At 43.3% G+C, this 27,563-nt stretch overlaps 2 protein-coding genes across 2 annotated transcripts in view; both read left to right on the top strand.

The window, feature by feature from the left end:
• PSMD14 (proteasome 26S subunit, non-ATPase 14) overlaps positions 1–12,736 on the top strand; it is a 75,673-nt gene extending 62,937 nt beyond the window's left edge. Inside the window, exons 10-12 of the mRNA XM_081142443.1 lie at positions 1,028–1,153; positions 9,436–9,498; positions 12,321–12,736. Coding sequence (XP_080998569.1) covers positions 1,028–1,153; positions 9,436–9,498; positions 12,321–12,419 — 288 coding nt within the window. The 3' untranslated portion in view covers positions 12,420–12,736. The remainder of the gene's footprint in view (positions 1–1,027; positions 1,154–9,435; positions 9,499–12,320) is intronic.
• A 4,595-nt stretch (positions 12,737–17,331) lies between these two features.
• On the top strand, positions 17,332–26,885 carry TBR1 (T-box brain transcription factor 1). Its single transcript, XM_081142479.1, has 6 exons — positions 17,332–18,232; positions 18,782–18,936; positions 19,298–19,419; positions 20,015–20,173; positions 21,220–21,281; positions 24,319–26,885. Exons 1-6 carry the CDS (start codon positions 17,541–17,543, stop codon positions 25,175–25,177), a joined length of 2,049 nt encoding a protein of 682 aa, XP_080998605.1. The 5' UTR covers positions 17,332–17,540; the 3' UTR covers positions 25,178–26,885.
• Positions 26,886–27,563: the final 678 nt, after the last annotated feature.

Here is a 27,563-nt window from a genome sequence, read left to right as displayed (position 1 = left end):
CTTAAGACTCTAAACTTGAAAACTTACGAACTTCCGAGAATATATACTCAACTAGAAGTCAGATTTACAGAACAACAAACTATGGTGATTAGTTCCATGATCACTCAGTCTATTCCCAATTTGCTAATGTGATTGCATACTGGATGAATTTGTTGTTTTCTTCCCAGTTTCATGACTTCATTCTGACAATAAAGGAGTTTTAATTTTTTAAATTATAAATGGAATGTTAGAATTTGAATGAAATTTAGAGATTATCTAATACAAACTCTCAATTAATAGATTATATAAACTGAAGCTTAGAAAATTTGACACAAAGTCACTCAGTAAATGGGACATTTACCTTCTTGGCATTTGAAAGCTGAGCTGTGTGAACGTTGAAGATATAGTGTGTAACATAGTTTCATTCATTCATTCATTCAACCAGTATTGACTGAGTGTCTGCTGTGTTCTAGAATCTAGACCCTGGTGATCTTGAAATAAACAAGGCAAAGTCCTTATCTTGTTGATTTCTCTTTAGTGAGAAGGAAATGCATTAAACAAGAAGAAAATTTTATGGTGAACACACAATACAGTATACAGATGATGTGTTATAGAATTGTACTTGAAACCTATATAATTAACCAATGTAACCCCAATAAATTCAACAAAAATAAATGAAGGAAAAAATTCAGATGTTGATGGAATTATAGAAATAATAAAGCAGGTTAAGGGAAGAAAGATGTTTAAGATTGTGTGGGGTGGCTTTTTTATATAGCATAGTGAATGAAGGCATCTATCTCTAAGAAAGTGAGGAGGGTAGACCATGCAAAGATAAGGAAAACAGCCTTTGAGGCAGAAGAACAGCAAATACAAAGGCAATGGGGTTGGAGTACTCCTTAGGTTATATAAATTTAGGAGAATTTTTATTAGAGTTTAAGTTAATAAAATTAAATTCATTAATTCCAAAAGTTTTTGTGAATTTCTCAAGACAAGTGAAGGAAATATTCTCCATATAGGAAAATAACTACTTTTTCTTTATATTTTTTAGATGTTGCTAAACTTGCATAAGAAGAGTTGGATGGAAGGTTTGACACTTCAGGACTACAGTGAACACTGTAAACACAATGAATCAGTGGTAAAAGAGATGTTGGAATTAGCCAAAAATTACAATAAGGTAAAAGTTACTTCCAATATGTATTTCTTACAATCATTGGAATATGTATGGTTAGATGTCAAGCATTGTATAGATATAATTAGTTAAAATAGAGTGGCCTACTTTGTAGATCAGATAGTAAATATTTTAGGCTTTGTAGCCATCCAGTCGGTCACAACTACTCAGCTTCATGAAGGAATGAGTGGGGCTATGTTCTAGTAAAACTTTACACACCAAACCAGGCAGCTGGCTAGATTTCGCCCATGGGCAATAGTTTGCCAACCCCTTCTGCGGATCTGTTAAAATACTTTTACATTTGATGTATCTTCATTATTCAGAGGACTTTTTTGTTGAAAGGGGAACAAGGAGATATTAAATTTTAGTACTTGCTACATTAAATTTATTTTATGAACTTGTCTGGTTTTATATTTAATGAGTATTTATTGAAAACCTTTTATGTCAGGCATTGGGGATATGGTAAGACGCAAGGCCTGTCCTCACAGAACTTATTTTCTGGAAGGGAAAAAAGAAAGTAAACAAGTAAATGCAGCATAACTTGTGATTAGTGCTGCGAAGAAAATAAACAGGTTGATGTAAAGAAGAGTAACTAGGGGAGACCACTTTATATGAATACGTTAAAAAAGTTATATTTTGCAGAATCTCCTGAAAATGTTTATTGTATGCTAAATGTATGCAGCCATGATAATGTTTTCGTTCATAGTTTTATGTTGTTTTACAATTTTGAAATTAAGAAAATGCTTGAGATATGACTAAAATGTATCTTCTACGTTGTGTTAGTTTCCTAGTGCTGTCATAATAAACTACCATCAACTGGGTGTCTTAAAACAATGAATTTATTCCCTCACAATTCTGGAGGCTAGAAGTCCAAAGTCAAGGTCTTGGCAGGGCCGTGCTCCCTCTGAAGCCTCTAGGGGAGGATCCTTGCTCTCTTTTTCAGCTTCTGTTAGTCCCAGTCTTTGGCTTGGGATAGCATAACTCCAATCTCTAGAGTTAGGATTTCAGCATATCTTTTTTTGGGGAGTGATTCAATCTGTAACATGTATTTTCAACTTTTTGACCAAAGCCACATAAAAGAATAGGTTTTAAATTTTGATCCAGTACAATGCAAATGTGTGTGTGTGTGTGTATACATATATATATATCCATATATAATTGCAACAAAAGTTTTATGAAACTATTTATCCTTATGTGATATATTCTATTTTCTTTTTCATTTGACTCAATTTCATTGTTTCGATTATATGTATAAGTATTATACACAAATACACATAGCTTACAACCCATTAAAATGTGCTGAAAATCTAGAATTTATAAAACATATATATTTATATACATTATGCCATGCTGTATTTACAAATATTTATTGAATATTTCTGTGCAAGTTGCAATGGAAAGCAGGGTTTCTTCCTTCATTTATAGGAACACAGAGGCAGTAAGACAAGGTGTAACCAGAGTACTACAGAGTACTAGGTCAAAATTGGTGTATTCCATAATACCTTAGTATTCAAATTGTTCACAGGCCAGCTGCATCAGTATCACCTGGGCTCTTCTTAGAAATGCAGACTGTCATACCTACTGAATCACAATCTACATTTTAACAAGATTTCTAGAAGATTTGTAGACTCATTCAAGCTATAAGTTAGAGAACACTGCCATAGAGGAGTTCATGTGAAATACTGTAGAAGTTCAGAGGCTTGTGTGTTCAGTTGTGGAAGACCCAAGAGACTGTCTTAGAGAATAACAACATTTGAACTAGATGTTAAAGCATAAATAAAACTTAAACATACAGAAATATGTTACCCTAGGCAAAAATGAACATCACCAGCAAAGACTGGGAGAGACAGAAAAGACAAGGATGTGTTTTAGAAACTGTTTGACTAGAGTACATAATGCATGAGGAGTGACAGTGGGGAGTAAAGTTTTTTTAAAGTTATTGAAGTCAAGTTATAGGGTTTAGAATATCAGGATAGAGTTATTTTTCTGGTGCATGCTATACCCAGACCTGACTTTAGAAACATAGGAACCAGACTTTAGAAGCATAATTTGACAGTGGTTTAGAAGGAGTGCTGTAATGGAGAGTCTGTTTAGGAGGAGCTTGCTATTACCCAGACAGAAGGGAGTGAGTGTCTGGATTATCATAGTGGCAGTGGGAACAGAGGCATCACTAGACGAATAAAACTGGCACCTGTTGGGTAGATGAAGTAAAAGAAGGAGGAGGAACCAAAGATGAATTCAAGGTTTCCTGCCTGGATGACTAGACATAAGGTGGTACTATTAATATTTTCAGTTTAGGTAAAAGTGAAAGGATTGAAGAAGGAGATAAAGAGTTCCATTTTAAACAAGCAATTAGAAATATGGGACTACAAATTAATGATGAGGGGTAGAGCTTATGAGCTTGGAGACAGTTAAAGTTGATATCGGGCCTTGACCGGTGTGGCTCAGTTGGTTGAACATCATTCCCTGCACCCATAGGCGCCTGGTTCTTTTCCAGGTCAGGAAACATGCCCAGGTTGTGGGCTAGTAGGGGGTGTGCAGGAGGTAGCTGATGCATGTTTCTTTAAGCCCCTCCTCCTTTCTCCCCCTTTCTCCTCACTTCTCCCTTCCTCGCTCTCTAAAAATCAATAAAAACATATTTTTAAAACAACTGATACTGATTATCACACCAAAATAATATTTCTTCTTTTTTAAACATGTCTTACCAAAATAAATATTAACCAAGACACAGTGTATAAAATTGGCCAAGTATAGCAATGTCTTTTGAGAGAATGGAGCTTTGAAAAAAGTTGCTGGGCCCATACAAACTAAATTTCAGCAGAATTAGGTTGGCTTTTGAAGAGCATGCCCTGATTTATGTGTAGTGTTCAAGCTGGAAATCTCCTTTGATTCTAGATTGTAAGGAAAATATTTTTTATCTTCCTAGTATATGTTTTAATGCTGTGAACAATAAAGAGAAAGAGTAGTTTATCATACTTGAAACAGTTAACCTTTTATAAATTAAAAAGTTATGACAAATTGTTATTCAGCAGACTGTAGGAATGTTTTTTATTTCTTTGCAACATTACAAGTAAATTCATATTGGTACCACTGCCAGGAAATAACCTATTTATGGTTACTGCTGCCCATCCACAGAAGTTTTTGCTATTTTACAGTTTTAAAAAATCTCTGTAGTACTTAAAAACTTGTAAGGTTTGGTTATAAAATGAAAACAATGTGTAAGCTGTGATATGAAGGAGTCCAAATTTGGAAATGTAATTCCCTCTGTGATTGAAAGAATGTGGTGGAGTTTTTAGTAACACTTAAAATATAAAAAGAAAGGCCCATGCTACCCATTTTTCTTAGTATTCTTTTTAATTGGTTGGTATCTTAAATTAAGGTAATTATTGTTGGGTGCCCGTTAGCTCCTAAAGTAAAAGATGGTTAGAAAATAATTAAATTTCTTTGTTCTACCTTTTCAATTTTAAGTCTGAATTCCACACAAAGATTCTGCTTAATTATTAGTCATGGATTTCTCTAATTACTGAACTTCAACACCCACCACTGTTATTCCAAATTTACTAATTTATTCATGCCAGGTGCATCAATTTTTAATTGATATTTGATTGGATATTTATAAATGAATGTGCAAGTGAAAAAATGAATGATATAAGAGCATTTTTAAGAATAGCATAGACATAAAAATTTGCAATGTTTTTAAACACGTAGCCCTATAAATTCTGAGTTCTGGCAGTTTACTTTTCAGGTAGAAATATTGCCTACTTCGAACCTGAAAGGAACTTTGGGTATATCTTTAATGTAATTATATATAAAATATGTAATTATATGATTATATTTGATTTATTATAGTAGCTATATTAAATATGAAAAAAATTTATGCTGTAAGATTAGAAAAACAAAATAAGATATAAGTATTGGGAAAATCAGGTCAGTTATCATTATTTAAGTTTGATAGGATATGTTTTCAGTCAAACAGAAATCCAAGAGACTAAACTAGAAAACTGTTAGAATTATTATAATCGAGAATTATATAGCTGGTAACCATGCAAATGATGGTATCAAAAAATTGCATATCTAAAGAATTCTTGTAAAATAATTTTAAAAAACAGTAATAAATTGGGCAAAAGAGCTAGGAAACTCTCTGAAGACAAGTGGCATGTAAACATGAAAAAAAAAGTTCAACCTTATTAAGTAGTCAAAGAAAAACATTACAATTATAGAAAATTTAAAATAAAAAAAAAAAAATGTTTGGAAAAATGCACCACTGGTAGGAAAGTAAAAGTGATATAACCTTTTTGGAGGCCATCTTCCAGTTTTGTCTTTCAATTTTAAATACATATAACTCTTTAAACCAACATGTTCTCTTTTGGTTCTCTTTTAAGGGTTTATTATGAAGAATAAAAAACTACAAATACCAACTGAGAGAAATATTTGCAACCTGCTGTTATGAGTAAAAAATTAAATTGTATAACAATATTGAAAGTCCCTATTATGTTACCTTCCCTTCCTATTTTTAACATATTATGTTGTTAACAGTGTCACCTCTCAGGTGCAAAGTAGGGGAATTATATATACTTTATGTAAATCCTGAATTATTTTCAGTTTTTTGCACTAAGCAAGTGTTACTTATACCTAAGATTGTGTTACCCCAAAGTCACAGTGGCTTAAACAAAGTAGAAATCTATGTCTTTTGCAATTCAAGGCCAGTATCAAAGTTTGAAGTCATCACAGACCCAGAATTCTTTTGCTCCACTTTCCTTATATTGGGTTCCATCCTTTAGATCTCATGATTTCAGAGTGATTGCTATGGCTTTAGCCATCCCATCTGAGTTCTAGGCAGTAGGAAAAAAAGAAAGGGCAAAGAGGGATATCTCCCAGCTAAGTCAGCTCCCTTTCAGAATCTTTTCCATAAGTCCCACCCAACACACACACACACGTGTGCATACTCACATACACATAGGATCTTTATTTTATATCCCTATTTCATGTAATTACATTTTAAAATTGGATTGCCTATATGATTTTTAGAAAGAATTTATGTTGATCAAGGCCACTTAATAAATCATAGATTTGGCTTTATTATTATTCAGGATGTGTCTTTTAAAAGTAGTAATTTCATGAATTACTGTGAATGTTGCTTTAGTCTCTGAAGACTGATAGGACCGTGTTTAAGTCACAATTTCATCACTTATTTGCTCTATGGCTATATGTGTCCCCATCATTCTTTGTGCACACTCCTTTTCTATATATTTCACATTGCATTCATTATAATTTGAGATTCACCAGGCAAGTGAAGCCCAAATGTGAGCTCCTTGGAGAGTATGAACTATCTTACTTAGAGTACTTAATAGTGATTCTTGAATGTGTAAAATGATAAAAATTCCACTGTTGAGGACATGCATAGTGTATACTGGAGTGTTACAGCTTTTCCAAAAAGAGAGTTGGAAAAAAAATGTTATAGTATAACTACTACTGGAATTAACATAAGATTCTTCCAATAAGATAGTGCCTAATATCTTTGTATATAAAATGTAAATTAACTACTTCACTGGGGTGTTTTAAGGATTCAGTAAGTTATTATTTATAAAGCATATGTATGCTAATATTTAATTCCTTATGGTTGTGGGAAAACCAGTTTTATTGTTTTGCGTACTCATACCTCTTACACTTTCTTGGATAGTTTTTTGATTATTTTATGATTGTTAATTTTATTTTCCCAAGTATGTTTTATAAAAACCATTTTTGAAACTTATTCTCTACTCCCAAACCCTCACTGTGATTTTCAGTTAATAGCCAGTATATTGACTTGATATAAAAATCAAGAAAGAAGTAAAATACATTATTGTGAAGTCCACTAGCAATTATGCAGAGATGGTTTAATACTGAAAAATACTATATAGGTGATTTTAGAAAGTGTGTACTTTAAGTGGAATTTCGGCATGTTAGAGAATAAACAGACTTAACATGTCAAGGGGAAAAAAGAAGCCCAAGGAATAGTTGGAGAAATATGAATTGGAATAAGAAACATACATGGTGTAATAAAAGCAGAGGTTAAAGAAAGGAGAAGAGAAAACATGTATTGGACTCTGAGATGTTCAGAAAATTGAAAACTGAGTCCACTGGAACGCACCTGGTAGACATTCTTAAAAGACCGTTAATGAAGTACCAAGGATATGAATCCATGTTTGTTAAAGGGTAAATAAATGGTAGAATTTGAGATACAGGTTTTCCACTTGAGAAGTGTGACCATTACCAGAAAAAAAAGAGAATGAGATTAATTAGTTTAGTAAAAGCCTCTTTGAGATCGGGGGTATGTCTGAGGGGATTGTGATAACATAACAGACCAAATTCCAGGAATTTCTTAGAACTGTGCAGACCGTGCATGATGGGATAGCCATCTGGGGGTCTTTGTTGATAAACTGTTAAAAACGTTTCTAGTGTGAATAGCCACAAACATTTTCAGTGCTTTTTTGTTGGTTGAGTAAACCGAAGAGCACGAATGCAAAAGCAAAATTTGATGCCAAATCACAGAAGTTGCCATAAACACAGAAGTTCCCCTAGTGAGGACACTGCCTGTGCCTGAATTTCATTTGTTTCTGCTGCTACCATTTCTCAATTTTTCCTGGTGACTCGCCAGATTAGAGTTATGAATGAAGACAAACTGGTCTTGCCCAGATGGTAGGTGAGATTTAGGTAACTTAGGTAGGTGGAGAGAATATTTTAGGGGGTTGATGTGGTGATCTGGTCTATCTTAAAATGTAAGAGATGTGCTTACTCTTTTGTCATGGGGGTTTGCAACCTTAGTATATGCCTAAATCTACAGCTGCTCCTCATTTTCCAGATGGCATCTATGGCTGGGAGTACTTTTTACCATCTGCACTTCTCAAAGAGTTTGTGAACTCTCTATTTTAATTATTGGAAATGGAAAAACTAATTGGTAAAGTTGTTATATGATGTAAAAGATTTTTAAAATTGAGTTTTTACATTCTACTTAAGCTTTCATAAAAGGCCAGTGCTTTAAATGACTTTTGACTTTCATCTTTGCATAACTGCCATCTTTGATATTTGCAATACTCCATAATAACTATTTTGTGCATGAATTGGTATTTTGAGCCAAATTCCAAAACTCTTACCTCCTTCCAATATTGTAAAGTACTGTTGTTGGCATGTGCATAGAACAGCTAACACTGAATGGATATAGAGTACAAACTTAAGTGGATTGTTCCATTCATCTAATATGTTTTCAGGTCAGTAAGCTATAGTGTCATAATGTGTAAAAGTAATTGAGAAGGACAAACTATGTAAAACATTGAGATAGTGAGAGAAGCAATTTCCCAGTTAGGAAATACTTTTTTAACTAGCTGAGAATAATATGAGTGACATCTGACTCTTAAAATGAACATATTCTCTGTCTAGGGAATTCTGGATTTGGAGTGTTATTAACTTTATTTTTCCTTTTTGCAGTTTTATGAGTCATAAGTCTGTTTCCTAATGATGTGTTGTAAATAAGTATACTGTAATCAGTAGATACAATACTTATTCACCATCTCTTCTTTTAGGCAGGTTCTACTAGGGAAATTCTCTAGATAGTTTGTCCATTTATAAAATTAGACACTTGCCATCTTTGCTCATTTTCAAGTTCTCTGTTTACAAAACTATTAAGAAGGTGTGAAATGCAGCCAAACTTCCCAGTTTATGGGAAATGTCTGATGATTGCATTTCCTACATGTTCATTGTTCACACATGAAGAAATTTGGCAGCTGCAAGATTATTAAGTTAGAGTATCCAAATCTAACCCTCACTGGGACTTTTGGTTTCCTGCTTTCTGCTGCTACCATCTCATCCTCTTTTGTAACCATGTTTGAGGTAAGTGCTGTGGTATTCTTTCTTAAGGCCAGTGATCTTGAATGTTCTTTGTTCCCCATTTATTGGATGCTATGAATAAATCATAGACCTGGAGTTCCCCTGATGCACTTCTTACCCTCCAGTGTAGCAATCCTTCAAAGAATTCCAGAACAGTTTCCAAATGGTTAACTGGTGGTGCAGTTTGGTATTTTCAGTGCCATTTACCTATTTCTTGAAGTCTGTTTTCAACATGATGGTGGTAATAATTTTCATTAGCCTGAAGGATATTCTGAAGATTAGTAAAATTGCTTTTTTGTTCAATAAATTTCTTTAATGAAAGATTCTGTGAATGAAAATTATGGTAGCCATTACCTTTGGTGACTGTTCTGCAGTGAGAAAAGTAAAGTTAGGGTTTGAAACTGTCCTTTGTGTTTCGTTCGCAGGCTGTAGAAGAGGAAGATAAGATGACGCCTGAACAGCTGGCAATAAAGAACGTTGGCAAGCAGGTGAGGGGTGCTGAATGGGCTGTGCAGTCGCGTAACAAGAAGCTCTTACAGAGTGAACACTATTTTAGGGCCTGCATGACTTCCCCCTACCTGTTCATTCTACATTTCTCTTCTGTCGTGTAAATGTGACACTAGTTTTAAAGGTCACTGAGTTATTTGATGTCCTATTCTCTGCCATCTAAAGAGAAGTAAATCACAAATATACCTGTGAGATCTTTAGTGAAAATAACTTACTAGAAATAAATTAGGAACTTGTGTCCTGAGTTAATTTTTTAAGTATTATTTTTACTTGAAATAGTATTAACAGGGAAGATAATAGAATGGTAGATTTATTTCATATGTAAGTTTTTTAATGATATATTTAGCAATATGTAGGTAATGTTCCTGAGGAAGCGTAGAGCCCTGTTGGGTTATACTGAGTGAAGAGAAAGGGTTTTAAGTACTTGCTCTTTCACTTTTCCAAGATGAAATATATATTTTAGTTCCTGTTTTCTGAGGGTGGGGGGAGCACACCAACCAATTAAAAGAATCTACAGATTAATTAGACTGTTTTTTAAAGAATGTTGATTACATTTTTTCATTTCATGGAACATGGTTATCATATTGCTGATGTTGGCAGAATCTTGATATTTCAGATGCAAGACACTAAGCTGTCTTTGCTTTCAGCCATCCTACCATATGCTCTGATCCCATCACATCTCACAAGCTATGTAGGTTTGGGCCAGGACCATTCTTGGATGGGAAATCTCTAAGAATCACCCAGCTGCCACAAGAAGTAATGTAGATAACTGAGGGAAGTGTGTTACCAATTCACTACAAAACCAGTTACTCCAATAGAGCAGTAGGGGCAAAGGTCTGACAAAAATATCACAATTGGTAAAATCAAATCTCACTTCATTCTACATAATATAATTTAAAAACAACAAGAACCTTCCCAAACCAAAATGAAATATAGTTCATCTTATTTTCTCATACTGTGGGATATAGTTACCCCTGTTGTCTTTTGTCACTACTTATTTTCATCTAATATGTAATATTAGATCACTAACTTGGAGCCTTGTACTGTATAAAATTCAGTAACTATTTTTTTAATAAATGACTCTGAAGCTATAGTTTCTTTTTTTAAAAATGTATCTTTATGGATTTCAGAGAGAGGGAGAGAGAGAGATAGAAACATCAATGATGAGAGAGTCGACATTGATCGGCTGCCTCCTACACTCCCCGACCAGGGATCGAGCCTACAACCTGGGCACACATCCCGACCAGGAATCAAACGGCAATCTCCTGGATCCTAGGTCAATGCTCAACCACTGAGCCACTCCCGGCTGGGCTGAAGCTATAGTTTCTTGATGTGTAGGTTTTATATAACAATTAACAATAAATAAAAGGACTGAATTAAAATAAAAATGAAACTGAAAAATGTATAATTGGCAAAGTGTAATGATCATTAGAATCATTTTTTAAATGTAGTACTTCACTGGTTTGGCTTATTGCACAGCAAAAGCAGAACTGTCTATATTGGAATTAGACCAATAATTGTCTTCTCCTGCCAGTCTTTCTCAGTCTCTTTCACCTAAAATGCCCTAGGTCTTATTTCTGAAATAAAGAAAATTTAATATTGTGGTCTAGTTACTTGAAATTATTTGTAGCATGTTGTATGTATCTCTGGGTTGTTTAAAGAAATCAAGTACACTGAAATTGTAGTTTAGAAGAGAACAGCCAAGAAATAATTCCAGTGATGAACATTTGTTTAAAGTTAGAAATCTTGGGTATTTTAGCAATACTCACAAGAAAATAATGATTTAATTGGAAGTTTTTGATTGTGTGCAGTATATATCCTTTATCTCAAAGCTTTCAAATTTAGCTGAAGTACTTCATTCAGCTCAGCATTAAACATAAATATAAATTAAGATTTTAATTTAACTTCTTTTACTAAAATACAGTTTTTCAGGCTTTTATACATATATATTTTATTGGTTTTTAGAGAGAGGGAGGGAGAGAGAGAGAGAGAAACATTGATTGGCTGCCTCCTGCACACCCCTGAATGGGGATCAAGCCTGCAACCCAGGCATGCGCCCTGACTGGGACTCGAATGGCAACCCCTCAGTGCCCAAGAATGCCTGGCCAATTTTAAGCCCTTTTAAACTCAGACATTTCAAATATAGATTTGATGATGTTAAACTTAAAGGATCGTACCTATATACTTTTCTCTGATACATTTTTTTTTAAATAGCTGCATGAAAGATTTATTCTTAACATTTTAGAATTGACCCAAATTGTATTTAAAATTTTAAAATTCTAACAGTGGCTTTTGACCCAAGAATATTTCCTGAATCATTGAAAGCACTGTTCCTGAAATATTAAAATTATAAATTAAAATTTTAAAGGAAGTGATGAGAATTTGCATTGAACTCTTACCTATTTGACATGTCTGCTTTGAGTAAAGTACCTCTCCGACATTCAATATATGTGAATGGCAGAAAATATACAAACATACTCGGGCTTAATACACACCTATAAATGCTTATAGCTTTTTAATAGATGATTGCAGGTTGTATAGAATTTTGTTACTCTTTATATAAATTTTGGTAGAGTCATGGCATTAATTCAGTCTTTCATTGTGTAGTCTATTATTTTATCAGTTAAATTTTTGACAGATATAGAAATCCTAAAAATGTAACAGTATATAGGGAAAATTAATATATATAAATTTAGGTTTGGCTTTGTTGACTGATTTCATCAGCTACTGGAAAAAAAAAACACCACACTAATTTGTCTACCAGTAATATGGTTCTTTCTCTTTCCTTATTTTTTTCTTTTAGGACCCCAAACGTCATTTGGAGGAACATGTGGATGTACTTATGACTTCAAATATTGTCCAGTGTTTAGCAGCTATGTTGGATACTGTCGTATTTAAATAAAGCAATGCAGAAAGCTTTTAGTGATACTTTCAGTGTATATTACTCTATTGTTCCTAATGCTCCAAATCAAGGGACCTCTGAAGGTGTATTTGGTTAAATGTAAGACATCTGGCATCATTTGCAGCACTGTAACACCTTCAGTCTCAGTTGTGCAATTACTTCTGTTTCTTTAGTCAGGGTCGTTGCAGATTCCAAAGTTGTATAAGAATACATCAAAGTGGACAAATTTTGTTAAGATCCCATTTAATATTTGAAGAAATCAGTAACACAAATATATTTTGATTGTTGCTTACAAAATAAAGTACATTTACAATCTATGTCTCCTGAGGTCTTTTTGGCACTGGGTGGAATTGACAGAGTAACATTTGACAGTTCTTTAGAAATCTCACACTAAGATATGTTTCCCTGTACATTTTAAGATTTTATAACACATAAAACATCAATGTGATAATAAAACTTCACAAATGTAAAATGATTGCCATTAATGAGTGGCCACCTCATTAGTGGGTAATGCAGAAAAATGCTGACATATTTCATTTAAGGCATTTGTCACAGGTTAATATTATGTACACAATGTATCTTGTTAACATACCTTCAGGATTTCAGAAGAGTGCATTGAAGAAGGCGGCAGTTTTGATGTAGACTTTATCAGAAGAGTACACTCCACCAATAGCGTTAAGATTGTGTGGGAATTGCCTGCTTCAAACTCCACTAGGCTTTCAGCTAAGACAGCCACAGAAGGTATACTGTATATCTTCAAAAGTGAGAAAAGTAGCCATAATGTGAGTTTAATATAATGAACACATAGCAATGATTTTGTTATTGTTTTCTCTCATCTTTCTCAAATTAACTTAGTTTTCTGATAAAGACAAAAATTTGACTAATGGCAGTTTTTGTAGATGATCTCATCCCACAACCTGATGTACATAAGTTTAGTCCCCATTAATGCTTACTCATAATACAGCATTGTGCTGGGTACACCAAAGGGTATTGGCAGAACATGGAGACAAACATTTAATTCTTATCTGTATCCTTTGTGAAAATACAGCAAAAATGTTTCTAAGGCTTCATTAAAGGAGGGTTTTACTTGGACACTTAGAATTTAGACTTAGCCCCTAGTAGAGGTGGTATGAATGAAGTGGTAGATGGAATTCCTTTCCTGTTTAAACAATTCCAGGCTCATTGCTTGCCTAATGAGAAGTTAGCAGAAACTAAAAGTAGAAATGTCTTAAATTTCCACTATATTTCAGTCTCTTTTTGGTGGAATAAGATATTCTGAGCATTTCTTGTTTTTCCTGTGGTTTCTTCTTTTAAATATGGTGACAGTATATTTTATGTAGGACATGTAATATGTATTAATTGTGGGATTACAACAACTAATCATTTACAATTAAAATATAAGTGGAAGTTAGTTTTCCTTTTGCCTAATTTAAATGTGTGTGGGCTATTTTTTTTGGATACGTGACTTTTCCCTTTACATAAATAAGGTTCTATGACTTACTTCACAGATATTGTTCATTAGAGCCAGTCAGATTTTTCCGTACAACATGCCCTCAGAAGAAGGCCTCAATAATGCAAGGGTTATTCTCAACATCCTGTTTGGAAGTACCTTTTTTTTCTACTTTAGCTCCCTGAAACTATCTCCTGAGTGAGTACAGTGACTGAGAAGGCTTACACAATTCTTGTCTTTTTTCCCCCTCTTAGTGGTCACCTCATCTTCCTGGGCTCCCCACAGCCACACACCACTTTCTCTCACTTGGTTCATGTTGGAGACATTCCCTATTTCAAAACCACATCAGAACCCTTCCTCCTACCCAAGATGTACATTTTCTTTGTAGATTTGGAGTCTGTCAAAATTAGGGTTCCCGAAGAAGCAGCTCATTGCATACACCTTCGTCTCAGAATCTATTGCAATTTTAGCAGCAGCCTGATGGGCCAGGCTGTCAGTCATTGAAAGGACCTACTGAATCCCAAGTTCCATGGGCCACTGCAGGTGTGCGTGTCTGTGTGAGCGTCTGTACTAAACAACTAAAGCAGCGCAAAACCAAGAGTTGCTTACCTCTGGTACAGAGATGTGCCTGCGTTACTCTTGGACTTTTGGATGGGGAGCATCCAAAGTTCCTCCCTCACTATTCAGTGTGATCTGCCCGGGGCTGGAACCCCTGGGTCTTCTGGGAGCTTGCTTACATATACAGAATTCAGGCCCCACTCCAGACCTAAATTAGAATCAAGACTCCTGGCTGTGGTTCACTTGCGCTCTAAGGTGCAGGTGTGCTCACCCTGGGACGCCTTGGTTTTCCTCGAGTGAGTACAAATGCTAGGCTGAGCCTGGGCGGAGGAGTCACTGCGTTTAGTGCTAATAAAGGGAGTGCCCGTTTATCTCCTAATCCGGTTCCTTAAAAACGGCAGTGCCCTCTAACCGCTTTCTCTTCTTTAGCACCTCGGTTCATCATTCTTCACTTAAAAAAAAAAAAAAAAAAAAGTCGATTCAAGGTGCTAGGAAAGACAGCCTCAAAAAAGCGCCCAGGCGGAGCCTTACTCTCGCTACACAGTCGAGGCCCTGCGCCCCGCTGAGGAAGGAGGGTAACTTGGGGAGCAGTGGAGAGGGGAGACACTGGGGGACAAAGACCTTAATGAGAGAAGGGAGGGAAAAACAAGAGTAGCCAAAACCGAGCAAAAGCCTCTCGTGAAAAATGGCGGTGGAAGGTAAAGGGCTGTAAAGCAAGTGTCAAATAGTGTCACAACCACTGTCCCCAACCCCGCGCCCCAGCGCCTCCACAGCCAAGGCCCTGCTTGTTTATCGAGCTTCCAGGCAAGGAGCGGAGATGCGCTTCCGAATGGAAGCCGCGTCCGGCTGTGTGTCTCCCGGAAAAGCGTCTCGCTCGAGCCTGAGACATCTGGTCATCAGCCCCCGGCCCCGGGCCGCGCGCGCCGGCCTCGCCCGCGGCGCCGGCTGGAGCCGCAGCTGGTGCGCTCGGAGGCGACGGCGACGGCGACGGGCCGCCTCGGGCGCAGCCTGAGCCCAGCCGGCCGCGGGGACCACCGGAGCCCGGATCTAAAAATGCGCGCGCCGGGGTTCAAGCCTGGCTAACCCCGCTCAGTCCCTGCCCCGGACCCGCCCCGCGTCCCCAGCGCCGCTCTCCCTCGGGGTGCTGCGGGAGCCCGCGGACGACAGACGCGCTTCTTGGAAGGCACAGGCCCCGCGGGGCGGAGGTGCCCGGCGGCGCCTCGGGCACGGGAAGAGCGTGCGCCCCGCAGCCCGCGCCAGACGACGCTCCCAGGCGGCGGCTCCCTCTCAGGACCGCCAGGGCCCTGGGGGCCTCACTCGCGCCACTCGGGGACCTTAGACAAAGAGCCAGAGCCGGGCTGGTCCGGGTCCGAGCGCCGGGCGCGGGCGTGAGGGCGGCGCCCCCGCCGCCAGCCCCAGCAGGGCCCCGCGCGGAGCCGCCCGCCTGCGGGCTCTCGGGGCGGAGCGGGCTCGGCGGCGGTGCCCCTCACCCCGCGCGGCCCCGCGGCCCCCGGAAAGCCGCGGGAGGGCCGGCCGGCCGGCGCCTCGCGGGGGACGCCGCCCGGGCGGGTCGAGCCTCTCCTCCTCCGCGCCCTCGGGCCCAGGCCGGGCTGGCCGCCCTGCAGAGCGAGAGCTAGGTGTCTCCCTACACCTGGGGTCGCTTTGGGCCTCGCGCTAGGTATTTGTGCCAACACCCTTTTAAATTGCTGCTTTTCTCTGTATCTCCGCAGATTCTTCCGCATTTTAAAATCACTGGCATGGATTCTTTCCCTCTCCCCCGATTATATAAACACTACACGCGCACGCGCGCGCACTCACACTCTCTCTCACACACACACACACACACACACACGCACACGGGTCCCCAGGAACGCTCGCTGCGTTGACACCGCTCCCACTCTGTCTCCCCAGATGGGCGCTCTCGCGGACCCACGTGCCCGAGGACTCGGCCCTCTCTTTTTCCAGCGAGGCTTTTGGACCTGTGGCGGGGCCAGTGCCGGGCGGGACTGCAGGGCGGCGAGACGGGCGGGGCGCGGGGCGCGCGCCCCGGGGCAGAGGCTCCCCGGATCCTAGGCATCCGAGCCCGCTGATAAAACATTTAGCTGAGACCTCGCAAACATCACTGCCGATACACTGAGACGCTTCAGCCCGACGGCTTAGGAGCCTTTCAAAACTTACAAAGATCATAGATTGTCACTGTTTCTGTGCTCGCCCAAGAAACCCGACCCTTCCCGAGGTGGGTGGGTGGGTGGGTGGGGGAGTCGCCGCCTCTCGCCCCCGCTTCCCCCTCTTCCCGCCCACTTTTCCTCGCTGCGGCTCGCGGCAGCCGTGATTTAATTTATTTGTGTGTTTAAAAGGTGCGTGTCGGGGTGCGGGTCGCCGAGGACACGCAGGACCCGCTCGGGAGCGATTGGCGCAGGTGTTGCGTGCTTGTGTATTAACTGGAAAAGACAGGCTCTGGAACTTTTACAGGGCGAGAAGAGGCCACCGGCTCGCGCTTTGTATACTTTGCACTTGAAATCGTTACATTCAACTGAATATTTGGCTCATTCAGATTCGGCATCTCCTCGCATCCTCGAGTTCCCTCCTCCGCCCCTCGGCTCCAAAGGAGGGAGGGGAGGGAGGAAAATGTTTAGTAAATTGCACATCTTTGAATCTTCCTAAAGCAGTGGTCACAAAGCTTAAAGGTGACACAACAGCGCTCACGTAAAAGCAACACACGTCCCCCACCCCCCACCCCCCAAGCCAACAATAAAATCATCCCCTTCAATTTGCCGTGATCGGCGGGACCAGGAGCCAGGTGATTATCCTAATTAATGTCTATCTAATTAAATTACTGTCAGCAGCTAACCAATGGCAGGAGCCGTTTCATCGGCTGCACAAGCAGCAAGATCAAAAGTGAGCGAGCCTTTTCTGATTGCTGCATAGTGTCAATTGGCCAATCTCTTCTCCCAGGGAAGGGGAAAAAAAAAAAAAAGTAAATCAAACCTTTGAGAAGCATTTGCTGGATGAAGTGCTTTCTGTCTAGTGAGGGGGTCTGTGGATTTCTAGTTTATGATAAATAGGACTTGAAAGACCGGGAGCAGGAGGGCGAGCGCGCAGGTTCTAGAGCGATGCAGCTGGAGCACTGCCTCTCTCCTTCTATCATGCTCTCCAAGAAATTTCTCAATGTGAGCAGCAGCTACCCGCATTCAGGCGGATCCGAGCTTGTCCTGCACGATCATCCCATTATCTCGACGACTGACAACCTGGAGAGAAGTTCACCTTTGAAAAAAATTACCAGGGGGATGACGAATCAGTCAGATACAGACAATTTTCCTGACTCCAAGGACTCACCAGGGGACGTCCAGAGAAGTAAACTCTCTCCTGTCTTGGAGGGGGTCTCTGAGCTTCGTCACAGTTTCGATGGCTCTGCTGCAGATCGCTACCTCCTCTCTCAGTCTAGCCAGCCACAGTCTGCGGCCGCTGCTCCCAGTGCCATGTTCCCGTACCCCGGCCAGCACGGACCCGCGCACCCCGCCTTCTCCATCGGCAGCCCCAGCCGCTACATGGCCCACCACCCGGTCATCACCAACGGAGCCTACAACAGCCTCCTGTCCAACTCCTCGCCGCAGGGCTACCCGGCGGCCGGCTACCCCTACCCCCAGCAGTACGGCCACTCCTACCAGGGAGCTCCGTTCTACCAGTTCTCGTCCACGCAGCCCGGGCTCGTGCCGGGCAAAGCGCAGGTGTACCTGTGCAACAGGCCCCTGTGGCTGAAATTTCACCGGCACCAAACGGAGATGATCATCACCAAACAGGGAAGGTAATGCTCCAATCCGGCCGCCGCCGCTCCGGGCGCCGCCCGGGGGCAGGGGACCGCCGCGGCCGCGAGGGTTTGGGGTCGGGAGCCGAGCGGAAGGCGCTCTGGTGCGCCCTAGAGCTTGGAAAGGGGGGGAAGGTAGGACCACTGCGGTGAGGTTGGGGGTGGGGGGATCCCTCTCTGGAAAGGTGGTAGGAGAAACAGGCAGTGGCCGGAGAAAGGCGAGAGGGAGAGGGAGAGACCCGGCCGGCGGCCGCGGGTGCGCAGGGACGCGCGGGTGCCCGGCAGGTGGAAACGCGGGGCGCCAGCCTTGCTCTCCACCTGGGCAGGGACACCTGCCGACTCCCCCGCTCCAGAACACAAACCGAACCCCCGGCTTCGGCCGCACGTCTCCCCCCCCCACACACACCCCTCTTCTAACCCGGGAGACGTTCGCTCCCGACGCTCTGAGAACAAGTTTTGCATTGCTATCTGGCGCCGTGCTTTCCTGCTTTTAATCCTTAACATTTATGTTTCCCCCTTGTTTTCTCCCTCCCCTCTTAATTTAAATAGGCGCATGTTTCCTTTTTTAAGTTTTAACATTTCTGGTCTCGATCCCACGGCTCATTACAATATTTTTGTGGATGTGATTTTGGCGGATCCCAATCACTGGAGGTTTCAAGGAGGCAAATGGGTTCCTTGCGGCAAAGCGGACACCAATGTGCAAGGCAAGTCCTTCCAATTAACACGTTTTCCTGACACTTATTTAGGTGAGAATGATTAATTAAAGCCTTTGTGGACTGGCTCGAGCGACTTTTAAAACGATCGGCCAGTGACTCCTAAAAGGGAACCAGGGAGATAGGAAGACAGACAGACTGGGCGGTGGGAAGGGCGAGGATTGTGCAAAAGCTACTTTAATCTTTCCCAGTTAATGGGAAGAAAGCGCGGCCTAAAAAGCCCCGGCTAATGGGCCTCACAGTGGAATAAGGTGTGTGTGTGTGTGTGTGTGTGTGTGTGTGCCCTACGCAGTGAGGAGTTGGGACTGGGCAGTGCCCGGGGCACGTGTAAACAGCATATTTCTTTCTCTAGGAAACCGGGTCTATATGCATCCGGATTCCCCCAACACGGGGGCTCACTGGATGCGCCAAGAAATCTCTTTTGGAAAATTAAAACTTACAAACAACAAAGGAGCTTCAAACAACAATGGGCAGGTCAGTGGCTCAAGCGCGCTCTCCCTCCCTCTCTCCCTTTCTGCCACACACACACACACACACACACACACACACACACGTGTCCGCCCCCCCTCCCCCAAACATTCAGTTCATTAGTTTAAATCAGCATGAAAAACTGGATACATGTTTCTCTGCTTCATTAAAAAGCCTCTTAAAAATGTCCACCCTCCAACATTACATTAGATGCTGTGTAGAGCTGGTCGCCTCGCCCCCGCCCCGTGGCGGGCCCGCCACCTAGCCCAGCACAAACACTTGGTTGGTTTCGAGAAGGAAACCCACGGGATCGCAGGCTGTGCAATCTTTGTTCCCCGCTCCAGGGCCGCAGTGACGGGCCCTGAGGCTCGGCGGCCGGGCGGGCTCCCCGCGGTGCGCGGGCGGCCCCTGCTCCGGGGAGCGGGCGGGCAGCCGCTGCGGGCGGGCCGCGGGCCGGGCGGGCGCCGAGGCCGCCTCGCGGGGGGCGGGCCCCCCGGGCTCCCGCCGGCCTCCGCCGGGCCCGCGGCGCGCAGCCCCGAGCTCGCCCGCCCGCCCGCCGCGGTGACGCGCCGCCGGCCTTCCCTCTCTCCCCGCGGGACAGATGGTGGTCTTGCAGTCCCTGCACAAGTACCAGCCGCGCCTGCACGTGGTGGAAGTGAACGAGGACGGCACGGAGGACACCAGCCAGCCCGGCCGCGTGCAGACCTTCACCTTCCCCGAAACGCAGTTCATCGCGGTCACCGCCTACCAGAACACCGATGTAAGGGGGCCCGGCGGGGCTGCGCGCGCGGGGCCCCGCGTCTACCCGCGTCTCCCCGCGTCTCCCCGCGTCTCCCCGCGCCCGCGGGCGCGCCCCGTCAGCCGGCTCGGGCACCGGCGGGCTCTGCGGAGCCCTTTAGGCCGAGGGGTAGGGGCCTCGGCGCCCGACCCAATTGCCTCGCCGCTGGGAAAGCGCTTCCGAGTCGTCTCCGTGGCGAGTCACCCGGGCCCCCTTTGGGGTGCCCAGGATTTTAGGGCCCCTTCTCTTTAGAATATTTAATTTAGTTCTCAAACTGGAACAGATTTAAATCTGTGTTTTTTTTTTTAAAGCCCTCTTTCCTTTAGAAAACAAGCAGATTTCCCACTGCATTTTATTCTTGGCAATCTGTGGCATTACCTAATATATATAAATACACTTTTTTTTTTTTAAAGTCTCGGAACTGATGGCTGAAATAAACATCACTTTCGGGTGATCAAAAGAACACACTAATTCTTATATGTGAAAGGGACAATAAATTAAATTACCATGGGCTATGGAATGAGTTTTCTAGCTCTTGAATCTCTTCAGCATTTGCAAGCTGGCGAACACCAAAACTGATTTTAAGATGCAACTTGTGTGTTCTTCAGGTTGTGACTTCAGAAGCAATCAACTTTAAAAAATATGGCGAAACATTTAAAACAGGCTATTTTGGTGATTAATTCAAGTACCCCTTAGAGACTTTTATCTGAGTAAGTGCATTATATGTAACAAGCATTTTTAACCTGTGCCTTTGAACCAATTTAGAACACATGTGAGAGCTCACTGAAAGCAGTGTTATAGTTTTAGGCATCATTAATTTAAAGACGTTCCTCATAACTTTCATGATAACTTTCTTTTTTCCCCCTTTCCATCCATTCCCTCAACTTTTTCAGTTAAGGAAGCCTTGTTATTTGATGGAATCCTAGGCCTTCAGACCCTATAAAAAAATGGCAAATGATATATCCTCAAACACCCAGTCCTCCCGTAGGGAAGGTGAGAGCATAGTCATCTCTTTTTCTCTTTCCCAGATTACACAACTGAAAATAGATCACAACCCCTTTGCAAAAGGATTTCGGGATAATTATGACACGTAAGTAATTGTGCACCTTTTTTCTCATATAGTTGTGGATGTGGGCTTTAGGTCAAAGGTGGATTGCTATGTATAAGGTTTTCGGAAGCTGGAATGTGTGAAGACAAGGTTGTTTTCTTCCAGGGTTTCTCTCTCCTTTTTGTCGGCTCCCATTCTCTCTGGTGACCTTCTGGCTTAGCACTTCAGTAGTTTTGGTCAAAGGTTTCCTCCACCTATTTTTAGCTTTCTTATAAATTACCAAGTTGTCGGTGGGCCTCTGAGGCTGGCTGGCTGGCTGGCAGGGGAAGCTGCCCTGGTTCCCGGGTGCAGCAGTTGTATGTGGTGCTGCAGATGCTCAGCTCAGATTGTCTGTGTCTGAAACCTCCCGATTCTGCCTGAAAGTGCATGTGGCTCTGGCAGTTGTTACAGTCTCCTTGGCATATGTGACTTTTATTTACCCATTTCTAAGTTGTGTGTAATAGCTTTTCCTGTGCAAGTTTACTATGGACTGAATAAAAATGTGCCCCCACCACGATGAGCGGAGCCACTATGACAGTCATCTCAGGCTTTGGGAAGGATCTAGGTGCTGTTGCTGTGTATTATTTATAAGCTTTAAGAGAAAAATATTTCCTCTTACATATGTTTTCATTAAAAGTGTTGGTTCCTTTTTCTCCAGGTCTCCCTTACCTATCTCCATTTCTTTTCTGTCAACATGCTGTCCTCTGGGGGCAACAGCTGGTGTAAACAGTGCTTTCTGTGCTTGTTCTAGCATTCTTGCTCTGAGTCCTGGTATAGTGCCTACGAGTTCAGATAGTGTTATATAGCAAAACCTAAATCTAGATTGTGGGGATCCCCACACTGTTTTCTGACCATAAAAGGGAAGAGGTACATAAACTTTAATTTCTCGGCTTGCATTAAGTGCCTGGGATAGAGCTACAAAATTGAAGATGAAATAGATTAAATTTATAGAGAAAGAGACAAGTGGCCGCTTCTATTCCATCTCCAGGTAGATACCAACATTCCCTTCTGATATTTTTATAACAAATTGACAAGAGAGTCATTGATATTGCTCCCTGTAACCATCTTGTGCACCCTTCAAAAGTAGTTCAAAGGAAGCAAGCCTCACCAGTGATTCCCCAGAATAAAAACTTGGCTACTCTAGACCTCACAATCTAAAAAGGTGGACCCGGCACAGTGGAAAGTGTGTGGCCCAGGAGACCAGAGCTATTGGTCTCTGTACTAGGGGGTCTTGTAGATTTTGAGCTTTTAATTCTGTTGTGAACATCTGTTCCAAAGCATTTTATTTTGCACAAATCAATTTGGTAATCCCAAGTGGGTTGGGACCTGGATGGGCATCTAAACTATATCTTTTGCAGACTGCTTTTTTTTCTTTTAAAATATTGTGGTGGTAAACAAAAAAGATATTTGCACCTTGCTAGTTATGCTCCTTTTGTGCCTCCCTCTACTTCTCTTATTTGAAACTGGAATTAAATTTCAGGAGGGAAATTCTGTGCAGTAAACAAAATGGACTTTAGCAGTGGCAGTGTAATCCTCACCTGCCCCTCCTCTGGCTGACTTCTGTTGGAAAAGCCAGTTTGCTCTGATTCTTAAACCACTATATATTTTTCATAAAAAGCTTCTTTACCTATATGAATGGGTACTTGAGCTTTTGGGGGGGGGGGGCGGTTTAGGGAAGAGTAGAATGGTTTGTGACACTCTCCTTTTCCACTCTTCTGTTGGTTATTTGGACATGGCTCACTTCTGGAGAGCCTGGGAGAGCAATAAGAGTTCAGGGGGACTAGAGGGTTGCTTGGCCACTCACCAGGGAATCTCCTCCCCAGAGGCTTAAGGTCTGACAAGAATGAGGCTCTCTTTCAAAACAGTCTGTTGATTAAAGATTAAAACATTTAAGTGTGAGCTAAATAAAAAGAGGCATGTGTATATGTGTATGAGAAAACACTTCTACCAATCTTGATCCAATCTCTGGTTCCCTTTCAATTCTAATGGGATTTCCTAGGCTCTGGGCCTAGAGTTAATTTTTGATTATTTTATCTAAGGTAATTCCCAGTAACACAATTACTGTCTGGGCAATTACTGGTAGTGCAAGGTATTTAACTTCCCTTTGCCTCAGTTTTTTCATCTGGAAAGTGGGGTCATGATGGTACCTAACTCCAAGGATTGTTGTGATAGTTAAATAAGCCACTATCTGTATAGTCCTAGACAACTGTGCCTGGCATGTGGTCAAGTTGTCTGAGGGTTAGCTGTTATTAGTGGGAGATTGCTTGGAGGGAGTTGATAACTGTACTGTAAGAGTTTGCCCCAAAGTGTGTGTGTGTTTGTCTGTTTGTTTTTTACCAATAAGAGAATCAAAAGCTGCACAGAGAAGGTCTTTGTAAAATAATTTTATTGATTGTTGACTTTGTTTCCAAGTAGTCATTCTTGTTTGTATTGGTAGAGGTGAGGGTTAAAAGATCACACATGGGAAACAGGACAGTCAGTATTGCAGAGCCTTCCAGCAGCCGCCCTGGGGTCTCAGGAGGCTGAGGAAGGCGGGTTTTTAATGATTACTACCTGGGCGGCCCCGCATGTGTGTCGAAAGGAAGAAAGCCGTCTTAAAAGGGTGGAGCAGTGGGTACCTCGTTTGGAAATGTGGCTCAGAAACTTTCCGCAGAGGAAAGCCCCCCCTGGGCAAATAAATAACACCTTGGTTAACCTGCCATCCTGTGTGCGCGTGGCGGGGACGTGGCATGGGGTCCGCGGCCGCGCTCCTCTCGGCCCCGCGTCCCCTTGGCCAGTGAGAGCAGGGGCCGAGCGAGGGGCGCCTTCCTCTTGATCTGTATCAGTTTTGGGTCCTTGAATAAACAAGTTGCTCCCTTTTTCATTTCACGATTTGATTTGGGGCGGATGCAGGTCTGTGACCTTCTGTCTGTCTCCTTCCTGGATGGCAAGTGACAGCTGGAGAGCGCGGGGATGGGCGAAGAGCGGTGTCCTTTCCTTTTGTTCCCCCGAAGGGACCTCCGCGCCACCCCTCGGTTCTCTCTCTCTCCTTCCCTCGCAGGATCTACACCGGCTGCGACATGGACCGCCTGACCCCCTCGCCCAACGACTCCCCGCGCTCGCAGATCGTGCCCGGCGCGCGCTACGCCATGGCCGGCTCTTTCCTGCAGGACCAGTTCGTAAGCAACTACGCCAAGGCCCGCTTCCACCCGGGCGCGGGCGCGGGCCCCGGGCCGGGCACGGACCGCAGCGTGCCGCACACCAACGGGCTGCTGTCCCCGCAGCAGGCCGAGGACCCCGGCGCGCCGTCGCCGCAGCGCTGGTTCGTGACGCCCGCCAACAACCGGCTGGACTTCGCCGCCTCGGCCTACGACACCGCCACGGACTTCGCGGGCAACGCGGCCACGCTGCTGTCCTACGCGGCCGCGGGCGTGAAGGCGCTGCCCCTGCAGGCGGCCAGCTGCCCGGGCCGCCCGCTCGGCTACTACGCCGACCCGTCGGGCTGGGGCGCGCGCAGCCCCCCGCAGTACTGCGGCGCCAAGTCGGGCTCGGTGCTGCCCTGCTGGCCCAACAGCGCCGCGGCCGCCGCGCGCATGGCCGGCGCCAACCCCTACCTGGGCGAGGAGGCCGAGGGCCTGGCCGCCGAGCGCTCGCCGCTGCCGCCCGGCGCCGCCGAGGACGCCAAGCCCAAGGACCTGTCCGACTCCAGCTGGATCGAGACGCCCTCCTCCATCAAGTCCATCGACTCCAGCGACTCGGGGATTTACGAGCAGGCCAAGCGGAGGCGGATCTCCCCCGCAGACACGCCGGCGTCCGAGAGCTCGTCGCCGCTCAAGAGCGAGGTGCTGGCCCAGCGGGACTGCGAGAAGAACTGCGCCAAGGACCTGGGCAGCTACTACGGCTTCTACTCGCACAGCTAGGCCGGCGCCGCGCGCCCAAGCCCGCCCGCGCCGCTCGTCCCGGCGCCCCCAGACCCCACCTCGCGCACCCCCTCGTGTCATGTCACCCTCGATTACCGTCTGCAGCGAACGAGCACAGGTCTCCAGAGTGTGACTTGAACCCCTCTTTGCACAGCAGTTTCTGCAGGTAGCGCACCGACCTTCAACTTGGCTGTGAACCGTTTGGTTTCTCCTGCTTCCTCACCTTCCGCGAAGTTAGACTCCTCACGCTCCTCCTCCCCCCAAGCCTTTCCCTCGCCCCCTCCTTCTGGTTCTAGTCCCCAAACCCTTCCCCTTCGGGAGACCTGGGGCGGTCCCGTCGGGCGGCGGCGATTCGGGCCCGTCAGCCTCGGCCTCCCCGTTGCCCGCAGGGTGTTGACTCTCGAGCCTGGACCCACCCCGCGCGTCCTTTCTGACCCCCGAGTGGAAGGATGGATGGATGGATGGATGGATGGATGGATGGATGGATGGATGGATGGATGGATGGATGGTAGGGATGTTAATACTTTCAGTGGAACAAAGCCTGTGAAATGATTGTATATAGTGTTAATTTACTGTAACGAATGGCTAGTTTTTATTTTCATCGTCAAGGCACAAAACCAGTTCATGCTTAACCTTTCCGTTCCTTTATCTTTCTTTGCTCCTTTCTCTACCCACCGCTCCCCTTAAAAAAAATTTTTTTTTCCCTTGTGAGATAATTAACAATATTCTAAGAGGCTCTGGAAACCTGAAATACTTGATAGATATGATGATGAGTTTCTCACTTCTCCTCAATCCGCTGCATGACCTGATTGCTCTGGGCCCTTCTCGCACACACATAGCCAAGGAGAATGCGGCCGGACACCTGCCGAGGACGGGCGTCTGCTCCTAGGCGAGTCTCCATTAAGTGGCATGATGCCTGCAAAGCAAAGTTAACTGGAGTTGTATGTTTTCCCCTCCTTCCTTCTAAATAAAATAGCTCAACATAGCAATATTATTTTGCCTTATTTGTTTTTCCCCAAAGTGCCAAATTCATTACTGGTCTGTGCAGGTGCCAAATATGCTGACAAACTGTTTCTGAATATCTTTGCAGTCCCCCCCCCCCCACCTTTCTATGCTGTAAATCTTTGTAATGAATATTCCACTAATGATATAGATGACTGAATTGTTGGTAACTATAGTGTAGTCTAGTGAAGATGAATTGTGTGAGTTGTATATTTTACTGCATTTTAGTTTTGAAAATGATTTCCCGCCACCTAGAAACAGCTTAAATTTGACTTCCTTGGGAAAACACTAGCATTAATGCAAGTAAGACTGATTTCCACCCCCCCTCTAAGTCTTGTTATATTTGATAAGAAGCATTTATCCCCCTGGAAATAGATTAGTAGGATTTCTAATGTTGTGTAGCAAACCTATACTTTTTTTTTGTATCTTAAAATTAATGTGAAATATGCATCATACACAATATTCAATCTAGATTCCAGTCCATGGGGGGATTTTTCCTAATAGGAATTCAGGGTCTAAACGTGTGTATATTTTGGCTCTTCTGTAAATCTAATGTTGTGATTTTTATATTTGTTTCGTTGTGTCTGTGAACTGAATAATTTATACAAGTACACACTCCATTGAGAAACGTTTTGTTTTTTGCTCGTTTGTATCGTCTGTGTATAACAAGTAAAATAAATCTGGTAAAACACTATGGTGTTTGAACACAGTTTACAGTTTGAGAATACTTTAATTATTATAGGCGGTAACTTTTAAGGGTTAAGGAAGAATGACCTCTCCTGACTCCAGTATGGGGCAGTCTGTTTAATGGGAACCACCTCCCATATCCCCCTTAAATTTGTTTTGCAGCACTGCCAGTAATTCTCCTTTCCTTCTTACTTACAGTAACTTAGTTCCCTATGAGTCCTTGCACTTTGTTGCATTCATCCCCCCCCCCCCCCAGGAAGATGTATGCACTTCATCATGTGCTTATCTCTGAAGGTGGAAATAATTCGAGCAGGAAAAAGGAGGGTCTATCAGGCTAATCAGGAGTTGAGAATTTCTTTAAATGTTACAAAGTAAGGCGTGAGGCTTTGAGTAAGAAAGAGTAGGGTGTAATTGAAGTGCATGTGAAATTCGGCTGTTGACCGTAGCTTTCGGCAGAAGTCGAAAATTCTGGTCTTTAAATACGAGGCCTGGGAGGCCAGTGGCGAATCTGTAAACACAGAATGGCCTACATTTCTTCAGTGGATGGTTTGGGGGTCTGGGGGCTGTTGGGCGGGGGTGGAGAAGGGTGACCCAACTTGTGAAAGGTCAGTTTTTTTTTTAACCACTGAACTTAAAACTTGATTTGGGACGTATTTGGGGCACCGCTCCATCCTTTCTACAGTGGAATCCATGTGCC

Source organism: Miniopterus schreibersii (assembly GCF_964146895.1).
Source record: "Miniopterus schreibersii genome assembly, chromosome: 7".
Taxonomy (NCBI): Eukaryota; Metazoa; Chordata; class Mammalia; order Chiroptera; family Miniopteridae; genus Miniopterus; species Miniopterus schreibersii.
The sequence above is the reverse complement of the archived record's forward strand: the minus strand, read 5'-3'. Positions and strand labels throughout refer to the sequence as shown.

Coding starts and splice junctions, on each gene's coding strand:
- TBR1 (XM_081142479.1), top strand. CDS start 17,541: ATGCAGCTGGAGCACTGCCTCTCTCCTTCTATCATGCTCTCCAAGAAA. Junction 18,233..18,781: donor ATCATCACCAAACAGGGAAG/GTAATGCTCCAA, acceptor TAATTTAAATAG/GCGCATGTTTCCTTTTTTAA. Junction 20,174..21,219: donor CCGCCTACCAGAACACCGAT/GTAAGGGGGCCC, acceptor TCTCTTTCCCAG/ATTACACAACTGAAAATAGA.